Below are 26,975 nucleotides of genomic sequence, written 5' to 3'. Positions count from 1 at the left end.
GATTTATTTATTTTTATTATACACAAAAACAGATCAGCAGAGTTGCTTTTAAGTAAAAAAAAAAAAAAAATGGCACTTACTTTGAGAAAAGTGGAGAATTTGTAATGAAACTGGATGAACTGGTGAGTGCGTGGCAGTGTTCCTTCATTAAAACCATGATCATAAAAGCATGGTTGAAACATTATTCCTTAAATATACGTTGTATATGTAATAATACAACTTTGTGACACTGTAGGAACAAGGTTTCCACTGCCAGTAAAGACTGCCAGTTAGTTTAACTATTCTGCTGATAATGTGGGGTTTTCTTGAAAATTATACACATGATTTACCCATGTTTTTCCTGACTTTTAAAATTCACCTGTATCATGTCACTATTTCTAAGTATGTGATACAACCACATTCTTTCCTCATTAAACATCATCAGATAAACATGAATAAGTTCACTCTTTCTGGAAAACACGCCATTAGTGATGCACAATATTATCGGCCCATTAACGGCATCAGCCGACATCGGCCTTAAAATTAGGAATCGGATATCGGTCAAATAAGTTGAAATTATTGCGATATCGACCAAAAATCTAATATCGTGCATCACTACTCACCACCATTGTTGATTAGCTGCCAGCTATTTTCCAAGATTGGTTAGTTTCCTGAATTTACATAATTTTGAATTGAGCTCTGAGATAAAAAAAAAAAAAAAGTAATGTGTTGCCGGCAAACAGTTTAATAATAATAATAATATGTATTCAGCTAAAAGCAGGAAAAAGTTTTTGTGATTCTTTTCATTGGATTCAGAGTTGTAGTGCCCCAGAAATAACAGAGATAATTCCTATTTTTAATACATTTGATTCCTACACCATGATGGGGAGGGGCCTAAATGGTAACAGCACTGTGATCATTCAGCACAACTCCCTGCTTGTTTAACAAAGGCTCATAAAACCAAAGTATTTGTAAAAAAAAAATAAATAAAAAAAGAACCTGAATGGAACACTCAACACACTTTATCTAACTACAAAAATAACAGTAATATTGTGCAAGATTTAGGAAGTATCCGACAGGTCCAAGTTCCCTGTATCCATTAATAAATCATAATTTTTAGTTGCCTTTGTCATTTGCAATAAACCCACAGAATATTTCCACGGTTACCCTGCACCGATATGTCATACTGTACGTCTGAAACTCTATAAAACCTGTTGACCTACACGAGAAAGATGCTGATTATAAGGTGCAAAGAAGGAACATCTCTAAAAGTCTGTGTTTACCCAGGTCGTCTTAAAATTCTATGTCTACATTGGCGTCTTCAGACTCATCGTTGTTGGTGCAGAGCTCCGAACCCTCAGTGCTGCGTCTCTTTGACGGAGGCTCCAAAGGGACAGCGAAGGCATTGTCAACGCTGAGGGGTGAGGAGAGATATCAGGTCACTTATTGTGAATATTTAGAAATGATTTAGTAAGAATGACCTCCTGATGCTCACCTCGGACTTGTGCTTCGTCTGGGAACTTTACCAACTTTGGATTCAAGGCGGCTTTGCAGACATGGAGCTCTGTGTCCTTATAGAGCAGGGGTGTCAAAGTCATTTTAGTTCAGGGGCCAAATACGGAGCAGTTTGATCTCATGAGGGCCGCAAATTTTAGGCGGGAAAACAAGCAATTTCAACATTTTGTTTGTCTGCCCTGTAAATACACTAAAAGTTACAGACAATATCCAATCTTTAAATTTCCTTGAGTTTGTGACCAAAAATTGTGGAATAATTTTAATAAAATAATTTCAGACAGAAATTTTTTTTTTTTAAAAATATGCGATTTAAAATGACTGCCATCATGTGATAAAAGCGTGGGAAAACTGTGCACTGACAGTTGACAACAAAATGACACAAAATGAGAGGAGAATATGCTAAGTTTTGCCCAAAAACAAGCAACAAAAACACAAAAAATGTCAAGAGAAACACACGAAAACAGCAAAAATGCAAAAAATGAAGAAAAATATACTAAGTTAACAAAAACAAATGACAAAAACACACAAATCAACAAACAAAAACACATCAAATGAGAGAAAATAAACACAAAATATGAAAGCAAAAACACATTAAAAAACAACGAAAGCATAAAAGAAAAAAAATATATAATTCTGACAAAAACACACAAAACAACAACAAAGAAAACACAAAAAATTAGGAAAAAAAAACCACTGGCACATTAGCTGGCGGAAGGGCGGAGATATCTACAACTGAATTACAATAATTAATGTTTTCTGTAATTTCTACGAATTTCATGCTCGAAAGGGCTGGATTTGGCCCCCTGGCCTTGAGTTTTTCAAGCTCCTTTATGTCTTACCTTCCGGTTTCTGTCGAGTGAAAGGCACCCGATTGGTGGAGCAGCCCTTCCTGTCTGAGCTCCCATTGGATGCAGCGTCCTCCTCTTCAGCTGCAGCCAATAAGGATGAACGATAGTATGCAAGTGGCTGCCAGCACTCCTCCCTCATGTCAGTGATGTGATTGGCAGTGAGTCTCTGTAGGTAGGAGAACCTGCACAAACTGAGAGACTCAGAAAGAAAAGTGGAGAAGGTTTTAGTTTCCATGTGTATGAGGAGGATGCAGCACTTACATCGTCTTCTTGTCAGGTTTCAGTAGTTTACTGGAGAACTCGCTGAGAATGGTCAGGTAGGAGACGTACGGCGGTGCTGTCATGTCCGCAGTTTGACTGAAGTCCTGGAACACAAACTCTATTCCACTCCTGTAAACATCAACGCAGAGATGTCAGGAGCAGAATCTACCAAACCAAAACCCTGTGGGACAAGAAGGATCCAGAACCGACCTGTGGATCAACACGACACACTCGCGAAACTTGACGAGGTCGCTGAATGTGAGGGCGTATCGGCGGGCGAGCTCCTTGATGCTGGTGAAGGTCTGCACTGCTTCCTGAGGCCTGCTGCTTCTCTCCTGCTTGTGCTTTAGTTGAACAAACAGCTGAGGGATGCAAAGGAGATGCTGTCAGTTTCTGTCAGCTGCCTGTGGTTCAGCTCATTCTATCAGGGTGAGGAGAACCTGCTGCAAACATAGCACCAGTGTGCGGGCGCTCTCCATCTTATCCATCTGCCTGGTCCGATACAAGGTCTCCTTGATGATGTCTCCAAAGTCGTTGTAATACTGAGGACAGAAGGAGAGGACTAACAGTCAGACATCCACAGTGAGTAAGTAAGTAAAGATCACGTGTCAAACTCACGACCTGCCACTTCTCCATTCAATTTCAGTTTTTCCACTGTCAAAACATTTCCGGCACTTTTAAACCCTTTCCATCACTTTTCCACCTAATGTTGCATATGTTGACCCATTATTGTCACTTTTAACCTCTTTTCACCATATTTCATGCTAATTTTTGTCAATTTAACCACAGTCACGATTTGTCATGCCCATTATTTGCACGTTTTAACTAATTATTCCTACTTTTTAAATTACCTTGTTTTGCCACCTTTTCCTCCATCTATTTTTGTTCAGTTTTAACCCATTTCTGATTTAAACAAAGATTTTCATCTTTAATATGACTATATACTAAGGTGCAAATTATAATAAACTTCCTGGATAACAGTAGATATTATTAAGATCAATAAATAAATGTGGTTATCACAGATTCATAAATCAATGGACCATCATTTTGCTGACTTTATAGATGGGCCCCCAAAAGCTCTCCCCTTTATAGATGGCCCTGTCTTCACATGACTGTATTTCAATGTTCATGTCTGTGTTCAGGTACGGTGGGGGTGTCTGGCACCTTTATTTTGGGGATCGCGGGCTGAAAAGGTTGAGAACCACTGCTATAGACCATTCAAATCGGCCCGCAGGAGAAAGTAAAAATGAGAGAGAAAACAATAACTATTGTGTAAATGACCAAATAATTCTGATGTATACTGTATATCGCAGTCCCTTTAAATTCAGAATTTAAAAAAAAACTGAATTTCGTACTTTTATCACACAACTGGAGTCATTTTTGATCAGAATCTAATCGCAATTGTAGAAAGAACGCTTTAGTCTTCTCAGTTCTTACACCTTCTAACCAACAATTCCACGAAAATGCCCCGAATTACACAAGCAATGGTAGTGAAGTTTAGTAATTAAGAGTGTGGAAGTGCAAACTTGGATATAAAAATGTTTATATTGCACTTTTTTACAACCTAAAATCTGGCCCACTTGAGATCAAACTACTTCATATTTGGCCCCAGGGCCAGGATGAGTTTGATATCCCGTTTTCAATCTTTCCAGATGAGTTTGGAGGCAGTGCGTATAAACCCAGCTTGAGTAAATATTCAGATGCCATTGTGATGGAACAGTGACTCACTCATAACATAAACTGTTTGCCTTGTGTGGGCTAAAATTTGGCTCCAGAAAACTTGTATGGAAGGAAGATCAATAGATAGATCATAAAAGCAGACTCAATAACAGAAAAGTGATTGACAGACAGCCATTAAACCTCTTCCTGAGAGTCTTTGTTGGCTCTGGCTTTTGTCCTCTGATCATACACTACAGCAGGAGTTTGTGAAAGTGCGTACATCTCTTTACCCGCTCACCTTCACGTACTGCGTGAACACCTCGGCGGCCATGCTCATCTCCAACACACCGTGCACAATCAGCTTGCAGTAAGCTGCCAGCAGGTTTCTCCTCCTGTGAAGATCCTCCAGCCGCTGCTCTTCAGCGATCTGATCGACTGACGAAGCCAGTTGGAGCGTTGGAGGTAGATGGAAAAATTTGTTTAAAAAAAAAAAGTAGCACAGGGCAGTGATTAATCACCACAAATAACACATTACAGAGAAGAAGAAAGCTGGGACAGGATGTCGTGTTTCAGTCCGAGGTGGGACGATGGCTTTAGCAGGTGGAAATCAAAGATAACTGGAGTTATGGTTGTGACACCATGTGGCTTCAATTTCTCACAAGTCTAATAAAATAGGCGCGGAGGTGAGCCAGAGCTGATGGAATTTTCTCACGGAAAGAAATTGCCCTGATTTTATGATTTAACTCCTGCCCTCCAAGTGATCTCAGATCCAAGCAGCTAATAGAAAACACTGTCTGTGTAACCAAATCGTTACCAGGCAAACCCAATAAAACAATAGCCTTTTATTACATGTTCAAAAACCAATAATTCTGTATCATATTTGGTTGAACATTTAAAGGATTCCCACCAGGGCCGTTATTGACTTCTCCGGACCGCTGCATGTTTCAATGCAATATGTCTGTGAGAGTCAATTGTAAAGCCAATAAAACTTGGGGTTTTTTTGTTTCTGTTGAGCTTTAAATGAATTCATATGTTTACCTGCACAAATGTACTTTAAGAAATCCCATTCTCTCTCCACCTCTAACATGTCAGACCTTTTTTTCTTCATCGTCATCAGCTGACGAGCAGCAGCAACACCCTTTTTAATCCTTTTCTACAAATTAGTCGTCACTGATCCAGTCGGGGGAGATTAACCAGGTCTCACTTTGTAAATTAGGGGTCATTTATAAGGTCAGGTGTGAAATCAGAGCATGTTTACAATCAGCAGGCAGCTCTGCAGAAACATATTAGCCCGAATGTGTGGCTGGACATTTATTATCTGCTTTACAGGGGAGCAGTGATTCAGTGGGAGCTGCAGTAGAGTGAGAGCGCCATCTACTGAGCAAAACCCACGAATAGCCTCGTGTACATTGGGAGGACCAGAAAAGATGTGGGGAAAAAATAAGTTAATAGAGCAGTTAAATCGTTCTTCAAAGTGTTTTTCATCACTACAAAAATACAAACCAATGAACAAGAATCATCCTCCTTTGGAAATCCTCTCGACTACCGGTACCTTTAAAGTTTGGCATAATGATGTTTTGACCCTGCTTAAGTTGAAAAAAATTTAATTTACACTCACTGTGGGGTATTTTTGGTTTGTTTGTTTGTTTGTTTTTTGCGTGGGTGTGCATTTATATATTCATTTGTTTTTGCATTATTTGGGAATTTATTTTTGAGATTTATTATTGTTTTTTAACCAGTTCACAGTTTAAAGGGATGGGAAAGGGGAATGTGGCTGTATGTTTGTCCATAAACAAAAGAGACTTTAAGTGTGATGCTGTACCAGTTGTAATGGAACGATTTTGCAAAAAAAAAAAAAAGATTTTTTTTTTAAAACATCGAACACTTAAATATTACCACAAGATAAAAAGAGTAACCAAAAGTTCCTGCATGTTCTAGCATAGTTTATCTGTGCTGTAACTGGAACATAACCCCCATGTTATGTTCCTGATGATCATGATTTGTTGAGCAGCTCAAAAAAAAGAAAAAGAAAAAAGAAAGCTCACTCCAAAACTCTCACATGGTTTCATTTAAGTGAGCGTTTAAGACCCTGTAAGGTTAGATTACACTGTGCTTCATTAAAACTGGAAGGATTTATTCGTGAAAAGTCTGGGACATTCGTACAAAGGTCTGCAAAGTTTTGAGACAAGCAGGTCCACAAAGACCACCTGAAACAGCAAGTGGGTTTATTAGTTAAGTAGGATGGATAGAGGAACTCACACACGTTCACTATATGCTCAAGACTCTCATCAAAGGAACAGAAAAAAAGGAGAAACTGCGCAGAGAGACAGAGAAAAGACCACCACGGATGAATTCAATGCCTCGTCCTGTTTCTAAAAGGTAGGCTTTAAATAGCCTTCATTTACTCAGCAACATTCACATCACCTGTGTGGTGGAAAACTTCCTTTTTAGACAAGACTGGGACGGGGTGAAAAACACTACAGATTCAAAGTTGTTGAAATAAAAAACTGCTTCTAAGGGGGAAAAGGTGGGTTTTATTCGAGGCCTCGAAGGTTCATGTTTCCTCTGACTGAGGCTTTTTCAGGTCATGGTGGTTTCCACTATGTGTTAAGTTAATAGGATTCTAAATGAAAAATATGGCCTTTAAAACCCCTGGCTTTTTAATGCATCACACAAGTGTGTATGTAAAAATATGAATATAAATATATACAATTACATATATGAACAAACACTGCAGTGGATATGGTAATGACAAGGAACTAGTAAGGAAACAAATGTAAAATATATCATCATAATAATAATAATAATAATAATAATAATCATGATAATAATAATAAGAAGGAGAAGAACTGATTGGGATAGTGTTTATTAATATTATAAAAATTATAGCATTGTATAGCACTAATAATTAAGAATGGAAACAATAACAAAAGTGATAATAATAATGATTATGTTGAAAATTATAGCTTTGATTATAATATAATTAAAATAACAATAATAATGCAAAGGGATCGATTACTTGCTGATTATCCATGATGATGGGTATTAGTAATTTTCAGAAAGGAATTAAAATAAATGCTATATCATGAACACCAATATCATGTATGTATACATGTGTGTAGATTGTGATATTACTGTGTGATGTCAACATGTATTTAAAGGCTTTTCTCTTGTTGATGCTGCTATTTGTATGTTTGTAATGATAACTGAATATGGGGTAGGCTTTCATTTTGAGCTTTCATTACCATGTACTGATGTATCTTGTGTTTTGTAAAAAATATTTTAAAAAATGAATGTAAATTCCTCAAATAAACTAAACGTACAAAAAGTGAGAATATAAATGTGTTGAGGATTCTCTCACCCCTGCTCTGGCTGTTGTTGTTTGGACCAACAAAGACGTGCTCACACGTAAAGGTCAATAGCGCCCTCTGCAGTTTGGGACTGAGTGAGTAGATCAGAGGACAAAAGGGCAAGGAATCCCATAGTTGGCGCTGGTAGGAATGAGCCGTCAGGACGTCACAGACTCCCACAAACGCCTTCAGACGGAAAAACACATGAAGGAAGAAGGAAATGATGCAAGAATAATCAGCAGGTGTTGGTTTTTTTACCTGTTGCCTCACGCCGAGTTCACGGTGGGAGAGACAGTGGTGACTTTTTTCACAGAAGAAACGCAATTGAAGTCGCTGATCCACGGCGTCTTCCTGATACAGAGACACACACGGGCGTGAAGTGAGATGTATGTTACAGGTGTTAATGTGTGATCTTTTTGGAGAAGGAAAAACAAAACCGACACAAGGAACTGTTTGTGTCATTCAAACCATTCAAATAGTTTTTACACTGCAGTAAGGCATCAGGGATAAATCAAGTTTTCTATTTTGGCGATATAGAAGATTACAATATCGCCTATATTGATATATAAATATATTTTTACAGCTTATTTTGTATCAAAATACTAGTTTTAGGAGTCGCTGCTTTTGCTACTTCTCCGAACAGCATGAAAAGCACAGTTAAATGGAGTACTGAGTGAGTTCTAACCCAGACCTTACCCTAAACAAGCCACACTACAGAACTCACTCATACGTGCTGTCCTTTATAGGAGGAAAAGCTTAAAGTGGCACATATTGTGCGACTGTTTGTTAATAAATATGCCTGTGTGGCATTTTGCATCAGCAAATTTAACCCAGAATTGTCTTTCTAGTCAGACTTCATTTAAAATAAAATGATCAAGATTTATATCGCATATTGCCATTTTGAGAAAAAATATCGAGTAAAAATATATTGTATGTACTTGATGTTATTATAAAGAAATATCTTTATCATTCCAGAAATGGAAAGGCTTTACATTTATTTTTGTAGAAGTAATAGAAGTTTTGGTTGGATGTGATTAAATAGTTGGCTCTTGTCATTCTACGGATACCTTAAGCAGATTTGGTTACACTTTATTTGAAGTTTTATGCATAAAGCTGACATTACGCTGTCATTATTGTCATTATTATGACATGACACCTGTCATTAGCATGAATAAGGTATCATCAAGTGTTGTTATGACACCTGTGGAGCTATGTTGGCATTTTTTGGGTTAGGGTTAGGAAGGGTTAGGGTAACCAACGACGCTTAACTCATTGACTGCCAATGACGTCTATAGACGTCAATTATGTTTTTCAGTGGGAACGGGTGCAACTTCCATGTAAAGATCTTACTTGTTGACACAATGGCAACCTGCAAACCACAATGGCTGCTGGTTGCAGGTAAAAATGATCATTTTGCCATCAAAAGCACTTTCTCAGTGTTGTTTTTGCTGTTTTCAGGAAGGAAATTACTGTTCAGATGTTTGAGTGTCACCAAAGCAAAAAATATTAGCTTCAAAGTCACTGTCCTGCTTGATATGTTTTCTCTGTTTTTTGGTCAGAAACAGCTGTTTTTGGTGAAACCAATACTGCTGATAACTAAAGAACGACAATAGGTGGAAATAAAAAAAAAAATCCTGATGAAAGAAAAGAATCTAATCTTTCTTTTGGTGGTTTCTATGTTTACATAGTCATAGCACACAATATTCTGTGGGTCTTGAAAGATCAGTGAAAATCATCTAAAACGCCTGGCAATATGGGGTTGGCTGCTCTGAAAATGGCCGGCAGCCAATGTGACAGCCTTCATGACACCTTATTCATGCTAATGACAGCTGTCATGTCATAATTATCACAGCGTAATATCAGCTTTACTGTATGTATAAAACTTCAAGTAAAGTGTCACCACGAATTGTTATCACCCACAGTGAAGTGGAAGAGATGAATAGTAGATTAAAAATGTTCACATGGTCACAGATTAACTTACTCTGCAGGTCAAGTTTTTGTCGCTTGTGTTGAGAGACCAAAGTATGACGTAGCACAAACACTGTAACAACTCTATCAGCACCTGCAGACAGAAGAATAAACCCAGTAAACGTGTGATTAAAACCCCTCAGACTGCGTGTGCTCAGTTACAGACGCTACCTCGGGCGGCAGCTCCTCTGACAGAAGAGGAGACAGCAGGTCAAACACACGCCACTGAAGGAGGTTATGGCAGCTGTGGCAACATGGACACAAACGCTGCACGTCAGTGGTGCGACAGTGTGTACGTTCAGTGTGCTAATGTTTAACTGTACTTGTGGAAGGCTCGGAGTTTCCTCATTGTTGTTAAAATGTCTCTTTGTATCTCCTCATTAGATGAAACCCGTCCATCCTGTCAAAGTAAAAGATGAGTCCATGTAAAAGCATGGCTGATTTCAGTGATTACACTTGTGCTTGTGTGAACATGACGAACAAAACAAACATATGGATGTATAATGAAGTAACAGATCTTTTACCTGCAATGCATCCTTCAGCAAAGCTTTGAGTCTGTCCACCCAGTTCTGGACCAAAGCGTCTCTTGCGGGCCGAGCTGTGGAGCACCAGGTCGTCTCATCCACACACAGATGGAAGTAGGAACGGGACGCTGCCTCCAGCAGCATTTGGTCAGAGTGGAGATCTAAAACAGCTGCCATCGCCGACACCAGGCTGGACATAACCTGAGGAGGAAGAAACACTATGGGTTTTCCCAGATGTATGGTTGAAAAAAACAAACAGAATTTAATATGGTTTTTTTGATGTAATGCGGAACATTTTGTAAAAAAAAAAAAAGAAAAAATAGTCTGTTGTTGTTTTCATTAAGTTTGGTGTAGGAATGTTGGTGCCCTTTATTCTACCAAGAAGCTGAGTTTGCTGTGGTCCACAGTCCATATAGTACGGCAGTGATGGGCAAATTTTATCACTGCGGGATCCACAGAAATCTGATTACAGGGCCCCATTATCAATATCCATTACAGCATTTAGAATATTGACTGATCTGACCATTAATACAGGACAGAACAAAGGGTTTGTGTGTTTCTGTTGTCATTTTGCATATATTACTGTCATTGTAAGGCATGTGTGTTGTTGTTATATGTGTTTTGTTTTGTGTTGTGTGTGGGGTTTTTTAATACTTTTCTGTATATTACTGATGTTTTGTGTGTTTTTGGAGCCATGATGTGTATTTATGTGAGATTTTGAAGTCATTTTGTGTGAGTTTTTCTGTCATTTTGTATATTCTTCTGTAATTTTTTTGCATTTCTGTTATTTTGTGTGTTTTTGTTGTCATTTTGTACATGTTTGGTTGTAATTTTGTATATCTTCCTGTTTTTTTGTGCATTTTTGTTGGACTTGTATGTGTTTTTAGAGACATGATGTAAATATTTGGTTGTAATTGACTATTTTACGGTAGTTTTGAGCACTTTGGTGGGACTTTAGTGTTTTTGGAGTCAATTTGTGCATTTATTTGATGCCGCACTAAATTAGAGCTGCCAGTTTATGTCATTTTCTCTCCCTGGCAATATAAATAAATGAGCAAGTCTATGTGTTTGACTGGTGACCATTACTTATACTCATACTCTGAGTTTATCCTAACCCTAATTCAGCAGCAGTACTGTAGGTTCCAGGCTCCCTGTTACGACTGCTGTTGTATGTTTTTGTTTTGTTTTATGTTCCGTATATTTTTCTGTGTTCTTGTGCGCTGTTTGTGTGTCTCTCAATTAACAGCCGAGCCCGGACTGCACGCTGGTCTGGGGAAGGAAACGGGTCCATGTTGGATTGGCTGAGCTTCAGTGGAGGCATGCTACATAAGGATTAAAGATGACGTCGGCTGACGCCAGAGAGGTTTCAGGAGGCGGGTCATCCTAACCCCACTCCAATCAGCACACAGCACGTCCATTTGTCCTTCAGACAGTTGACAGTGTGTCAGATGCTCGAGTGGTTTGTTTAATTATAGGCTTTTTTTTTTAGCTCAGTTGACTAAAACTTATGTTATTTCCGTTTGGGTTCTGCATAACCCTGTTTGTACAGATCCTTATCTTACGTGTGGCAAATAAATAGCCCCTGATTTTGTAAGACGTGTGTTGGTGTGCTGCTTGAGGCCAGTTTAGGATGGTGCTTTCATGTGCGGTTTCAGTAGCTCCTAGGATGAGCTTTACACTACCTTAGACCTGATTGGGATAAGAGGTCAACCGGCCGATATATCGGGCCGATATATGGACTTTTTTTGAGATCGGCCATTGAAGAGCCATTAAAGGAAAAAAGAAAAAATATAAAAAACATAAATTTGGATGTATGAATATATCACAACTAAAAAAGTAATAATAATAATAATAATAGCATGTGCATGGGAGTGGTAGAAGTCAATAGGCTTACAAATAAAAAGCCGATATAATAGGATAAGGATGCAATATAATAGTGCCTGATCAAATATCCTTATCTTATTATATCCTTAATAGGATAAAGATATAATAGGATAAGGATATTTGATCAGGCATCCGTGTGGGCAGCTGCAGCTACTGCTTGACTGACGAAAGGACCCTGCATTTATATCATATGAGTGTTTCAATTGTCTTTCATAATCAATGTGCTTTAAAAAAAAAAGTATATCGGCCTCAAATTATTGGCTTCCAAAATCGGCTTTAGATATCGGCCATCGGCTGAATATTTTTTTTAAATTGATATCTGCATCGGCTTTTGAAAATCCCATATCGGTCGACCCCTAATTGGGATGAGCTAATATAAATATACAGTCATATGCAGTATCTCTACAGATCTTAAATCACCCATGTTGTTTAAATTAACAATTTCAGTTGTGATGCACGCCGGCGAACCTGAGAATTTTCGGCCTCTGGACACTCTGGTGAGAAGTACTGAGGAATCCTCATCAAGGAGGCAACGACGTCAGAGCAGCCAGAAAACTGTATAAACAAAACCCAAGATTAAAACATTAAATAATTCTACACCTGTAATCTGTAGGTGCAGAGTATCTACTGGAATAAAAACCTTTGACAGTAGTGTGGGAAGCACCAAGTGGAGATGACTGGTGAGCTTTAAACAGTCTTCATTCTGCATTTTTTTCTCTTTGGCACTCATCACCTGAAACACAAACACATTTCAACTCAAATAAGGAGAATATGGATCTATAATTTTCAAAAATCTCCTTCTGACCCTCTTGGCTCCGGTTCTTCCTGCCAGCACCGGGCCCTCAGCAGCCTGACGCACTGATGCTACCAGGATTTCTACAAGCAAAGCCTGCTCTGCCTCTGTAAAACCTAGAAAAACACACAAAAAGACAATTACCACAGTACCAGCACCAATTTAGGCCAAAATGCAGAAAAAAGATGTTTTAAAATGTGCTAACTGGGAAAAGAAAAATGCAACGCTTAACCAAATCTCATATAATAAGAAGAACAGAAGAAGAAATCATTTTTACAAAACAGTAAAGCTCAGTAAAAATCTAAACAATAATAATTGGATTCAGTTGAATCATAGCTTAACCATGATTAATTTCTTTTGAAGTGTTTGAAGACGAGTCGAGCAGCAGAGCCGATGTGAGAGTAGGCCAGTCCTTCAGCAGAGATGCACCACAGTCCCACAAACTGTCCACCAAGAACACCACGTGCTGATGCAGCTGAAGGCACAGAGACAAATGTCAGACCATTTATTCATTTATTACCACACAGCAGGTCAAAAAAGCTTCAAAACATCACAACATTTACAGCTGTTGGCCAAGCACATCAGCCTGGTCCTACTTTATCCCAGCAAGTGCACGTCTGTGGTTTGATTCCCACCGATGACATTTGAATTATCAACATGAAGCAGTTTTACATCAGAAAAACTACTACAGGTGTCCACGTCATTGCGCTTCAGTAAATGTTGGATATTGTTGCTGCTTTTCTGGAAATGACATTATTTAACTCCAGTATAGTCACATATTCACCAACAGGTTTGTTCTAGGAAGATGATTTTGATTTAATTGATGTGTAACTAGGGAACTCTTTACTTTGATCATGTTACATATATTGCATTTGGGCTCTGTGATTTATTTAAAGGCAGCTCTAATTTTACAACAAAGTAACCAGACCTCAGACTCCTGGAAGAAGTGCAATAAAGCCTTCAGCTTGGCAAACGACTGCAGTCGATGCCTTTCCTCTTCATTCGTGTCTTGCTGAGCATCAGAACCTTGAGCAACGGCACTCTGAAGCCTGACAAAGAAGATAAATACCCATTGTAAACACACGCCTGTACACAGCAATCATACCTGATGGTTTCAAAGGAAAGAAGGTGGTTTTACCGAGAGTAGAGCAGCTCCCCTGCCGAGGCAGCCAACGGACGCTGTGAGGAGTAAACAAACTGCAGGAGCTGCTTGTAGTCTTCAGGAGCAAGCAGGTCCTCAGACATTCTGCAGAGGAATGGAAGACATTTTACACAAAAAAAGCACAAAAACAAGAAAAAATAGCCAATTACCAATACACAAGCTCACTTGGATATGAGCACCAGTAGTTTCATAGTCTGCAAAGCCACATCATTGTCTTTATCCAGGGTCATTGAGATCAATCTCTCCTGGAAACCAAAGAGGAAGCGTTATGCACAAGTCTGAGTCTGTAAAACTCAAAAGATTTGAAAAAATAAACAGCAGATACACTAATTGCGATCCTGTTTTCCCCCCTTCCTGTTTTCCTACTTTCATCAGCTTCGTATCCAGAACCAATGCTGTTTTGATAACATATACTAAACCCCAAAACCACTTTTTTTCGGTTCAAAATAAGTTAATTTGTGTATGAGGTACTGTTGTTGATAAATTCTTGTCCAACATTTTAGTCAAAGTATTTCAATTTGCTGTATTTTATTGTTAAAATATAAGAGTGACTGCCTTCTATGGGTTGAAACACAGCTATTATTATTATTTACACTTCACTTTCTTATTATTTCTGTTACTTTTAATCTTTTTAAAAGTCTCCTGTGGACAGATGTTGTAATTCAGATCACGTGCTAACACACTCAAAACAACACATCTGGGTGACTACAGTAATGTCATTTTGATATCCATGTCAAATAAAGTGAATAATAATAACATTACAATCGAATTTCACTTTTATTGGCTGAGAATAGTGGTTTGTGACGTTTTGGTGGTTTCTTACGGCATGGACCACCATAGTTGGCCCCGCCCCTCCAATAAAAATTAGTACATGTGATTAAGATAACTATAGAGAGGTATAGTGAGTATTGAGTAGCTAGTTAGCATAGCATAGATTGTTTTTGGAGGTTTTATAATATAAACTGGGTGTTTCGTAACTGCTCAAGGAGCCCCGCCCATAATCAAGGCCTTTTATTAAATTTCCAGCCTCGACGCACGTCAACCCAAACCTCAGCTTAAACCTTCCTAAACACACACCCAGGTCTTGTTACTCCAGTCTGACATGGATCCCGAAACCTTCGCTGCCAAATCTGATCCAGCACCTTTTAAAGCTTTAAAACTGACACTCAACTGGGTGATGAAAGAACTTGGTGGCACGTAGGGCTTAAATGACAAATGAAATCAGTGTTTTGATTCATACCTGTTTGTGACTCTGTCAGACGCATGTAGACTCTTACTTTTGTAAAAAATACTTTCAAGCATTAATGTGCTGGTTAAAGTGAAATAAACTTTTTCTTGTGTGTGTGTAATAATATACGCATCATCATTCATACATTTTTAATAATAATTCATTTTAATAGTAAATAAGATGAAATACTGAAGAATGAATGTTAACAGATATTTACAAAGCACTATGGATGAGCTGCTGATTTAGTTTATAGTATACAATACACTGTATATAATCTATAATCTGTGTGTTTATTCAGTGTCTTTTTTTATTGTATTGTATATGTTACAGCAAGGATGCTGCTAATATGGCTTTCCCATGCACTTCTAACAGAACAGTTTACAGATATCCTCCGCTGCTTTAACAAAAGGTTAAAATAAAAGGTCAATTTGTCTCCTGTGTCTGAATGGAAATGCGTCAGTGGTTACTTTGAGAAACCAAGAAATGCTGTGAAAATATGGATCAGAATGCATTGATTCATACTCTAATCACAGTCCTTTTATTTTGCTTATATCTTGCAAAATCCAGTGACTTTCTTTTTCACACAGCAGTTCATTTTACCATTCAGACTGAATTACCTTAAAGCGGCTGGTGAACAGATCCATTTTAGGCAGCAGAAGGGGATCTTTGTACAGGACCTGAAGACCAAAGACACACTTGAGACGCACATCTGGTACCTGAAAGGTAACATAAAGAATTGTTCACTTTGACTTTACAAATAAGGAGGATTAACATTCTGAATTTAAACTAATCACATCATCGTGAGGGTTTCCCTTACTTATAGGATGGTGTTTACCTTGTCAGACATCATCCAGCCTATGTACTTGAGGTAAGAATCATTGAGAAATAAAGAGCTGTAGAGCTTCATCCATAAACCCAACTCCTCCATACAGATAGAGCGGATTTCTGGAAGCACATCCCTGTAAAAAAAAACACACACAAACTTCAAACTAAATGTGAAAAACAAAGTCATGTTCATGGATGATAACCAGAAAAAGTCTTTTTTTAGAGGTGTACCGATATCTCTTGAGAAAAACGGCTTTGATGATGACATTCATCATGCTCTCCACCTCCGCTCGCTTTTCCTGCAGCTTAAAGGAAATCAGCAGAAACACCAACAAGTCACCACGTGTATTCCAACAAAGTAAAGATAAAATCCTCATGCACAGGTGTTAAATTACTCTTACGTCCACCAGCCTTTCCAGCTGTTGTACACTCTTCTGTCTCACTGTCTTCGTCTTTTGTACCTTAGATAATTTCTGTCTGTTTTCAATCGCCACGCTGAGGCCGAGAGAGACGCCTATGAGGGAACTGAGCAGCTTCACAGCTGCTTGGATAAAAACACACAGATGAACGTATGTAACACAAGTACGTGTCTGTATTAGTGCTGGGCAATGTGGACCAAAACTCTATATCTCATTATTTTTTTTCAAAATGGCTATATACAATATAAATCACAATATTTTTGATTTAAATAAACCAGAAGAACTATTCTGGGTTAAATTTGCCAATGCAAAATGCCACACAGGCACATTCAAGATTGGGGTCAATTATAAATGTTATCGCATAATTGATAGGTAATTACAATTATGGCGTAATTATAATTGTAATTTTAAAAATTGGTTGCTGTCATAACCATAATGAAATCAAGCTCTCCCACATCTAATCATTTAAAAAATAATAATAATAATAATTAATGATGCAAAAAAGGCTCAGATGTTCACACCAACAATATCAAAATCTGTATTTTCATTGATTAGGAAGCCTAACAAAGTAACCAATAGATAGGAAAGAAACATTTTGATAGATATTTGTTTTTAGTGTATTTTACAGCTGACTTACGACCCGTTCTCATAAGAGATGCTAACAGAAAGCTAGCACAAGAGGAAGTTGAACTTTTATAAGGTAATTCATTTCAGGCTCAGTAACTGTGATGAATTGTAATTGAACTTTAGTAATTGAGAATGTAATTGTAACTAACTTTAAGAAGATAAAAAATGTTTGTGATTTAACTGTAATTGGGAAAAAAAATGCTTGTCACTGTAATTATAATTGAATTGCACTTAAACATGGATAATTGAAAACGTAATTGTAACTGAAAAATGTAATTGACCCCAGCCCTGGGCACATTTATTAACAAACGGCTGCACACTTTTGGCTTTTTCTCCTCTAAGGGACAGCACGTGTGAGTGAGTTTTGTAGTGTGGTTTATATAGGGGAAGGTCTGAGTTTGGACACACTCAGTAATCCATCTAATTGTGCTTTTCAGGCTGTTTTGAAGAGCAGTGAAAGCAGCGAATTCTAAAATTAGTACAAAATTAAACAGTATATATCAATATTTGAAATACTTCATTAATCCCAGGGGGAAATTCTGGGTTTTTTTTCACACTCTGTTATTTTACGGACATACTTCTCACACACATAGGCCCGAATCAAACACATGCATATCTTGAATCTCGATATATTGCCCAGCTCAAGTCTGAATGTGTGTTTGTGTTGTTAACCCTGACCTGCGAGCGTGCAGGTGTGTCTGAACGCTCGGATGAATGAGTTGGACAGCTCTGAGAGCAGCACGATGATGGTGTTCATTAGGTAGCTGTCAAAGATGATGTTGTGCTGGCACTGAGCCACAAGTATCGACAAAAAGTCACAGAACTCAGAGTGAAACCAGCGGCCATACGGTCCGGCTTGAACCAGGGGATACTCTGCAGTGTCCTGCAACAGAAAGTGGAACAACAGATTCTCTTTACTCTGATTTTTGCCGAAGCAGCTTAATTTCAGACAACAAAAAAACAGGACTGGTACTGACTGAATCCATGGGCCATGTGACTGTGAGGATCCATGGAAAAGCCAGAAACCTCTTGTACTGTACCCCAGAACCCTGAAACACACCCGAACCCATAATTCAAAAACATACTGTACATCTTAAAGGTGACAACATGAAACCGACTGAAACTCTCCGACCTCGTCCAGCTCCTCAACCATCTTACTCAGCACATCTCTGTCCTCTCTGCTCTGACACACCTCAGCTGTGACCACACCTATAAAAAAACACACACACACAAATCCGATCTCTGTTTTCTGAATGTGCGACAGGTATAGTGAACTCACACATAAAAGCTTACCTTTGCACCCTGAACACTGGATAAAAAAGCTGATGAGGTCAAGGAGGGAGGAGTCTCTGTCTTCTACGTACGCCTCAATCCAGTCATCGATCACAGTCTGGGAATGAATGTAAGATCATAACAATAGTTCAGTTTAGCACAACTAAATATTTACTGTGAATGGATTGATATCCAATCCATTCACATAAAAGCCAACCAATAGCGAGGTCAATCCCTGACTTTAATAAATTATGAGTTCAGGGCACTTTCAATATGTGCAACACTAACTGTTTAGCTCTCAAATGAACGTAAAACTCAATGCCGTACTTTACCTGTTGGAGCTACGACATGTCCAGGATTTATTCTGCCTAGAAATGAGTTTACCTCCACTCAGGAGGTTATGTTTTTGCCTGCTTTATTTTATTGATTTGTTTGGCTGTGAACAGACTAACTCAAAAATTAACAGATGGATTTTTATGATTTCTTTTAGTATACATCTAAAATGATGTAAAAAAAAAAAACAACAAGCGATTTGATTTTGGGGATGATCCAGAATAATATGCTGATTCTGGATCAGTTTTAAAAATCGATAAATCAATGTGTTCAGCTCTCTGAGCTGGTTTGACAACACCTCCTGCTGGTGACTTTGCGCATTACACGCTTTATTCATAAGTTTCATTGCACTTTCTGTTTGATCATACAACAGCATTGTTCCAAACCTTTAAAGTGTGAATGATCATAGTACCATGATCAGAATCAATGATTCAGTTAACTGCCAATATCTGGCAAAGAGAATATTTGGCAAAAGGCGGAGGTTTGCGCTCTCTCGGTGCTCTTGTTTTTTTATTCTTTTTTATTAAATATCAGTAATTGCAATGAATATATACTGTATGTTAAGGTATACCCACTATCTTTGATTTAGTTAGACGATCAGATATTGCAAAGGTTTAATAGTCACTATTTTAGCTGATTCAGTGTGCATGCATGGAAATTCATGTTTTTGGAAGTACCTTTACTGAAAAGATTATTTGTTTTTTGAATGAACTTTTTCACCAAAAATAAGTGAAAAAAGTCTCATATACTATTTCGAACTATGACGAAAAAAATGTTAGTCACAAACATACTTTAGTTAGTTTTGTTATTATCTGTGTATACCTTACCAAAGACAAACTACTCAATTTTAAAGTGTTGCAATAAGTTTGCAAAAACAGGTTAAAATGGCAGAAGTAAATCAATAATTATTTTGTAATAGTTAATGAGGTGAGCTCTATTCTACCTTTATGGCGTTCCTGCCCATGGTTATCACCTCGAACAGAGTGACGGCTTCTGCCTGTTCCCGGTTGCCTTGCCTTCCTCCTGCTCGTCCACAGCGGCCCCTGCTGCTCTCTGCACGTTTGCTCTTGACATCCTCTGAAACTTTGTGAGCTTTTTTCCTTCGTCTCTAAAATTTGACCAGTCTGACTTTAATATTTGTATTCTACTTTTCTACTGAAGGGAAACAAGTATTACTTACAACACTTTTTCGTTGATTCTCGTTCCCAGATTCCTCCTCAGAATGATTGACAGCTCTGGATGAGGTTGGCTCTGGATTGGGGTCACTACTGGGAGACACAAGCTTTGATCACATGAACCTTCAAGACTTTAATAAAATGATTTACCGTATTTCTCGTTAGAGATTTATTTTTTTTTACGTCTGCACTGATGTCTTGGAGGCTGTGGGCTCAGGTATCATGTCCTCCTCAGATCTCTGCACAGGTTTGCATCTGTGCATTTGTAGACTTTGAGTAATTCATGTTTGCAGTGACGAGACGTTTCAGACGGTCTGCATACAAAGAACAAAGCTTGTTCACTGGAAAAACCGGACAAGCAGGGAGCACCATGTGAATCATAGAGTGGATTTCGGCTGAGATTTGTCTATTACCAATCTGAAAACAAGTTTCTTTCAAGTACATACACGTTGGAGACCCTTAGGCAGACGTTCTTGTGGCTTATATCCGAGTTAGGGAGATCAAACACAGCCCACATTTTACTTAAGTTAAAACATAATTAACAGTTCTGTTTATAGCTGTTCATGAGTGCTCTTAGCCGCACTCAGCCAACAGATTGTAATCATCAAACCCTGACATACAGTATGTTGATGGAGTGAAGAAAAAGTAAAGCCCTTCAAATACACAAATTCCATGAAACTCCACATTATTTGCAGGGAATAGCAATTTGCTACTCACACGACTGCAGGCACACATCGTCAAAAAGAACTCTAAACTCTAATTCTGCTAAATTCTGACTATTTCTCACAAGCACCAACGGAAGCCCCCTAATTCACACAAAAATTGGTCACAAAATCCAAATGTTTTGAAGTGAAAATCCTGCAGCGACTAATATCCATCATTTCATGCTTGGATATTGTCAGTGTCTTACATATTGAACATATAATTACAAATTGAACATGTCATTTATATGGTACATGGAAATGAAAATTTTCCTCCCTGAAATCTGTGGCCCATTGGAGATCAAACCGCTCGTATTTGGGTCCTTAACTAAAAAGAGTTTGAAACCCCTGGTATAAGGAGAAAATACACATTAGACTTAAATTAAATCACGTAGGCCATATCATCAAGGATCTGAAACGAGCACACAGCGCAAACATATGAAGTCTGAAGACGATGCAACTGCTAATGCTAACAAAACAATGACAGGGACGTCTTATCATCACACTTTTTAGCGTTATTTACAGCTTACCGAAGTGCTCTGTTCGTCATCTCCAAAGATAGAAGGAGTTGACCCCTCGATCAGACAAAGTCTTTCGACAAATCCTTCTTTATACTGGCGGAGGTTGCTGAAGCAGTCATCCTTGAAGTGCTTCGCGCACACAAAAATGACCTTACCTACAGATGTGGGTACATTTCCGTGAAAAACAAAACTCAACCAGGCACTTCGAAAAGGTTCTGATGCTGAGAGACGGTGTAATGAAGCGTGTGGGTTACTACATCGAGCAACTGAACATTTTGACTTGTCCTCTCGTAATTTTGGCATCCTTGAGCATGGACTACAAAATAAAAGCGTCGATGTCCTAATTTGGCAGTTCCGCTCCAAATACTGTGACGTAATAGTTCAAAAAACGTAATAGAGAATAGAAAAATCGAAACAGATTGAAAAATATGACCAAAACAGAATATAAAAATATCTATCTGAAGAGACTAATTTGATTTTTTCTGTACTTCTAAACACTCTAAATATACAACAAAATGCATTTAAGGGCTAAAAAAGTGGATTTAGCATCATATGTCCCCTTTAAAGTGGCACTGTATAATTCTTGGCCACTAGGGGCGCTAGATCTGTAACTTTCACATCAAGCGCCCCTAGTGGCCACAAGCACCGCAGCACTGTCGCAAAAATCAACAAACCGTCAGTCGGGCCAGCCTCCCTTGTTTTTTGACTGTGTATGCAGACAGTAATTGACCTGTTGGTTGAAGAGAGATCATTAACTCACTATTAAAGAAAAGTAAAGTTAATTTTATGTAAGTAGGAATCTGTCGCTTGTGTGAAATGCCTTAAGGTGCGTTCACACCGAACGCAACTGAAGTGACTGAAGCGACTAGATTACATTCAACTCAATGTAAATGACGCAACCTCAAGGTATCCCCCCTCAAGCAATGTGACTTGCGTGATTTGAGCGACTCGGTCAGGCGTGACCTCGTCGCTCAAAGTTGAAAAATTTAAGCTTTTTAACTCTCCTGTCTTCTGGCTGCAGCGGAGGGTTTTACTACACTTCCTCAATTTATTGGGGCAAAATTAAAGCCGTTAACTTCTTGAATAAGCCTACATTCTGAGCAAACTCACCCTTTAGTAACTCCGTAAGTTGGTCATTTAAACTGTAAAAGCGAAGCTGTCTATGGTAAGTGCTGTAAACATACGGCCGGAGAAGAAGAAAAAGAAGTGATCAGACCTCTGTCTCTCTCCTCTGTCAGCGCTTCTACACACACACCCACACAGACACACACTGTTCCCCGGTCACATGAGCTGGCCAGTGGTCCGTCTCTCCAAACTTACATGGGCAGTATTTCGAGAGGGCAGCCCCGCTCTGAGCATTGATACCGTCAAGCGCTGTTTATTGGCCTGAGGAATCATTTAAAATAACTTATATGCGCCATCTCTTTAGTTCACAAAGGGGTGTGGCTTTAAAAAGAACAGGTACAATGGAATTTTTGTGCATGTCTCTCAGAGTCGGATTGAAAAAAATTACACACAACAAATCAGCTAAGGCAGTATGATCAATCAATCAATCAATCTTTATTTGTATAGCGCCAAATCATAACCAATGGTATCTCAAGGCACTTTACAGTAGAGCAGTCTTAAGGACGGACTCTTCATTTTATGGATACACACATATGCATATATACGTATATACACATACATATGTATCCCACACCCAACATGAATTCATCATGGCGGCAAGGAAAACCTTCTGTTAAGCAGCAGGAACCTTGTGTGGATCCCATTCCTATGATGAACAGCCATCCACGTTATGCTGTGTTGGGTGTGTGCAGAGAAAAGGGTGGAGACAGAGCCGCTGAGTCTCTGTAACTCCACACTGAGGATCCCACGGACCTGCAAGACAAAAGCCAGAAGGAGTACAGGAGCAAACACACAAGGGAGTAAGCAGACATAGAGGGAGTGTTTGAAAGAGGAATGGGACCCTCTCCGGTCCCTCTCTAACCTAAATGACCTCTCTCTTAACGCCCTCTCCAACCTCTCTCCAACCGAGCATGCCAGACCCCCCCCCCCCCCCCGGCAGTCTATGCCTATTGCATCTTAATTATGAGCTATGAGCTGGTTCCTAACTAAAAGCTTTATCAAAGAGGAATGTTTTGAGCCTAACCTTAAAGGTAGAGAGGGTGTCTGCCCCCCGAACCGTGGTTGGTAGATGGTTCCAGAGAAGTGGGGCCTGATAACTGAAAGCTCTTCCTCCTATACTACTTTTAGAGATGAATGGAACAACGAGTAGTCCAGCATTTTGAGAGCGTAGTGTTCTGGGGGGATTGTATGGCACTACAAGCTCCTTGAGATAGACTGGTGCCTGTCCATTTAGGGCTTTATAAGTGAGAAGAAGAATCTTGAATTCTATTCTATATTTTATGGGAAGCCAATGCAGAGAGGCTAATACAGGAGTAATGTGATCTCTTCTCCTAGTTTTAGTCAGTACACGTGCTGCAGCATTTTGAACCAGCTGAAGTGTCTTAAGCGACTTGCTCGGGCAGCCTGCTAAAAGAGAATTACAATAATCCAGTCTAGAGGTAACAAAAGCATGGACTAGTTTTTCGGCGTCGCCCTGAGACAGGATAGATCTGATTTTAGCAATGTTACGGAGATGAAAGAAGGCAGTTCTTGAAGTTTGTTTTATGTGAGAGTTGAAGGATAAATCCTGATCAAATAGAACCCCAAGGTTTCTAACAGTTGTGCTTTGTGCCAGAGTAATGCCATCTAGGGCAGTTAGGCTAGCATAGGTTTCTCTAAGGTGTCGCGGGCCCAGTACAATGACCTCAGTCTTGTCTGAGTTGAGAAGAAGAAAATTTTGGTCCATCCAGGCCCTAATGTCCTTTAGACAGGCCTCAAGTTTAGATAGCTGATTTGTCTCACCTGACTTCATTGATACATACAGTTGGGTATCATCAGCATAGCAGTGAAAGTTAACAGAGTATTTTCTCATAACATTACCAAGGGGGATCATATAGATACAGAAGAGGATTGGACCTAGCACAGAGCCCTGAGGAACCCCGTAGCTTACTTTAGTGTACACAGAAGACTTATTATTCACGTGTACAAACTGGTACCTATCAGATAGGTAGGACTTAAACCAGTTTAGGGCAGTCCCTGTGATTCCAAGTAATTTCTCTAATCTCTCTAGTAGAATATAGTGATCTATAGTGTCAAAAGCTGCACTAAGATCTAATAAAACCAGCACTGAGAGTCGTCCTTCATCTGAAGCCCAGAGTAGATCATTAGTTACTTTAACTAAAGCAGTCTCTGTGCTGTGTTGAGCTCTAAAACCTGACTGGAAGTCCTCGAACAGGCTGTTGTTTTGAAGAAATTCACAGAGCTGAGCTGCCACAACTTTCTCAAGAATCTTTGAAATAAAAGGAAGATTAGATATAGGCCTGTAGTTTGCTAAAGTGCTGGAATCAAGAGTAGGTTTTTTGAGAAGGGGTTTGATTACAGCTACTTTAAAGGACTGTGGCACGTAGCCTATTGATAGGGATATATTTATTGTCTCCAACAAAGATGGGCAGACTAGGGGAACAACTTCTTTAAACAGCTTAGTTGGGATCGGATCTGAAAGGCAGGTCGATGGTTTGGAGGATGAAATAATAGAGTTAAGTTCCTGAAGTCCTATATGTGTGAAACAGTTTAGGTTAGGCCTATTTACATTTAATGGTACAGCAGGCCCAGGTGAAGGCAGGGAGTGGCTAATTTTATCTCTAATCTTGTGAATTTTATCGTTAAAAAATGTCATAAAGTCCTCACAGCTGAGGGCTAGAGGAATCATGGGCTCAATAGAGCTCTGACTTTGTGTTAGCCTGGCTACAGTGCTGAAAAGGTACCTCGGATTATTTTTATTTTCTTCAATTAGTGAGGAGTAGTATGTAGATCGACTATGTCGTAAGGCTGTCATGTATTTACTATGGCTTTCTTGCCAAAGTATTCGTGACTCCTCTGTTTTATTGGAGCGCCACATTCTCTCTAATTTACGGGTTGTTTGTTTGAGTGTGTGAGTTTCAGAGCTAAACCACGGAGCTTTCCTCTGACGTTTAATAGTTTTTTCCCTCAATGGGGCAATTGAGTCCAAGGTGGATTTTAGTAGACTAGCAGAGCTATCGACAAGCAGATCCAGTTGAGAGGGGTTATAATTAATATCATAGTTATTTATTGGATGGTGCACTGAGTTTAAGGCAGCAGGAATGGCCTCTTTAAATTTAGCCACAGCACTGTTGGATAGATTTCTACTTGTAACTATTTTATTGCACAGTGCGAGATCCTCTAGGATAATGTTAAAAGATATTAAAAAGTGATCTGATTGCAGAAGATTTTCAGGGTAGACTTTTAGTTCATTAATATCAAGGCCATATGTTAGAACAAGATCAAGAGTATGATTTAAACGATGAGTAGCTTCATTAATAGTTTGAAAAAAGCCAACTGAGTCTATTAGGGACATAAAGGCTGAGCTCAGGCTATCACTATCTTTGTCCACATGGATATTAAAATCTCCTACTATCAGTATTTTATCAGAACTGAGGACTAAGTTTGATATAAACTCAGAGAATTCTGATAGAAATTCAGAATAAGGGCCTGGAGGACGGTAAATTATCGCAAATAAGACTGGCTGGCAGGTTTTTGATTCGATATGAGATAAATTTAGAACCAGGCTTTCAAAGGAAGTGTAACTGGCCTTTGGTTTAGGATAGATTAGGAGAGAGGAATGATAAATAGCTGCTACACCACCTCCACGGCCTATGTCTCGTGGCATATGAGTATTTAAATGACTGGGAGGAGTGGCTTCATTGAAATCATGCATTTAGGCAGGCAGGCACTTCACGTAAACAGATACTTTTTAAAAAATGTTTTCCTGAAAATTTTAGCGATAACATGACATTTTGGACATTTTCCTGCTCACAACTTTGTGGGTAATGTGACCCCTCCCTGATCCAATAGCATAGTTTAAAAAGAAAGGAATAACTTGAATAGCTGTTTGACTCCTGAACACTAACTTTGGGATGTATCAGAGTGATGACTATCAGCCAGAAAGTGGCTCATATTCTGAATAACCATAAGACACAGGAAGCTTTAGCGCTAAATCTGTCACCGGGGTGAGGGGACTCAGTGCAGACATATGTCCCTCCACTGGAGGGAGCTGGTATGCTCTGTAAGCTTGCTCAAAGACACTTTGGCACGAGGTGTGCGCTTACTCCTGGGAAACATTCATTTTGCGACTCTTTGTGTCAGAAACAAAAGCAGAGTGCTAGTTTCCTGAAGTCAAGTCTGTCCCTAAATGCCTCACAGGTAATGAAACCCACACAACTGGACACGCAGATAGTTTTAGGTCCTGTTAAACTTTTCAGACTTACCGTATTCACACAGATTCATCCTTCGGTGTTGAATTAATGAGCACTTTCATATCTGTCATACAAAATTTAATTTTTCTTCTGACATCCTCCTTTCTGTGCTCTAGCTCTCACAGTCAAGTTAAAGGACAGCCGAACGCTCTCTGGTTGGCTACTGTGTCTTCTAAGGATGAGTTGATTGGATAGTTTTGGAGTCACTCAAAAATAAAGTCCCGCCCCTACAGGCTGCGACATACCGTCCGGTCAAATGTTGCCAGGTCGGGCCGGTAATCCGCCGAAAGGGTATAAAAGATTAATTCGATTAACCTCAGGGTGAAAGGAAAAGGATTATTTGGAATGAATACTAAGTTTCTATGACCTTAGGCTGACTAGGATTAATTTTAGTGACTTTAAAACTCACGTCTATGTAATAGACATTTTTCAATTGAATTTTCATGTGCTGAAAATTATTATATATTTACCATTCTCTGTGTGTGTGTGTGTGTGTGTGTGTGTGTGTGTGTGTGTGTGTGTGTGTGTGTGTGTGTGTGTGTGTGTGTGTGTG

General features: G+C 39.0%; 1 protein-coding gene across 6 annotated transcripts; it reads right to left on the bottom strand.

The window, feature by feature from the left end:
* Positions 1 to 1,116: 1,116 nt before the first annotated feature.
* Positions 1,117 to 26,570, bottom strand: LOC114454895 (cohesin subunit SA-2). Of its 6 annotated transcripts, none has more exons than XM_028435761.1 (32): positions 26,435 to 26,570; positions 20,006 to 20,136; positions 19,828 to 19,915; positions 19,591 to 19,755; positions 18,336 to 18,432; positions 18,175 to 18,251; positions 18,020 to 18,091; positions 17,721 to 17,925; positions 16,398 to 16,537; positions 16,228 to 16,301; positions 16,007 to 16,130; positions 15,789 to 15,887; positions 14,109 to 14,188; positions 13,920 to 14,027; positions 13,710 to 13,830; positions 13,124 to 13,256; positions 12,794 to 12,897; positions 12,629 to 12,721; positions 12,457 to 12,543; positions 10,105 to 10,305; positions 9,904 to 9,980; positions 9,752 to 9,824; positions 9,594 to 9,674; positions 7,871 to 7,963; positions 7,624 to 7,798; positions 4,561 to 4,697; positions 3,044 to 3,145; positions 2,814 to 2,965; positions 2,604 to 2,732; positions 2,334 to 2,524; positions 1,475 to 1,550; positions 1,117 to 1,393 (listed from the first exon to the last, which is right to left on the bottom strand). In XM_028435761.1, exons 2-32 carry the CDS (start codon positions 20,083 to 20,085, stop codon positions 1,273 to 1,275), a joined length of 3,555 nt encoding a protein of 1,184 aa, XP_028291562.1. In that variant the 5' UTR covers positions 20,086 to 20,136; positions 26,435 to 26,570; the 3' UTR covers positions 1,117 to 1,272. The 6 variants fall into 6 exon arrangements, with proteins under 6 accessions (XP_028291562.1, XP_028291566.1, XP_028291565.1 ...); XM_028435765.1 differs by having other exon boundaries at positions 15,789 to 15,848; XM_028435764.1 differs by having other exon boundaries at positions 16,228 to 16,295.
* Between the last annotated feature and the right edge of the window lie 405 nt (positions 26,571 to 26,975).

This window comes from Gouania willdenowi, chromosome 21 (assembly GCF_900634775.1).
Source record: "Gouania willdenowi chromosome 21, fGouWil2.1, whole genome shotgun sequence".
Taxonomy (NCBI): domain Eukaryota; kingdom Metazoa; phylum Chordata; class Actinopteri; order Blenniiformes; family Gobiesocidae; genus Gouania; species Gouania willdenowi.
The sequence above is the reverse complement of the archived record's forward strand: the minus strand, read 5'-3'. Positions and strand labels throughout refer to the sequence as shown.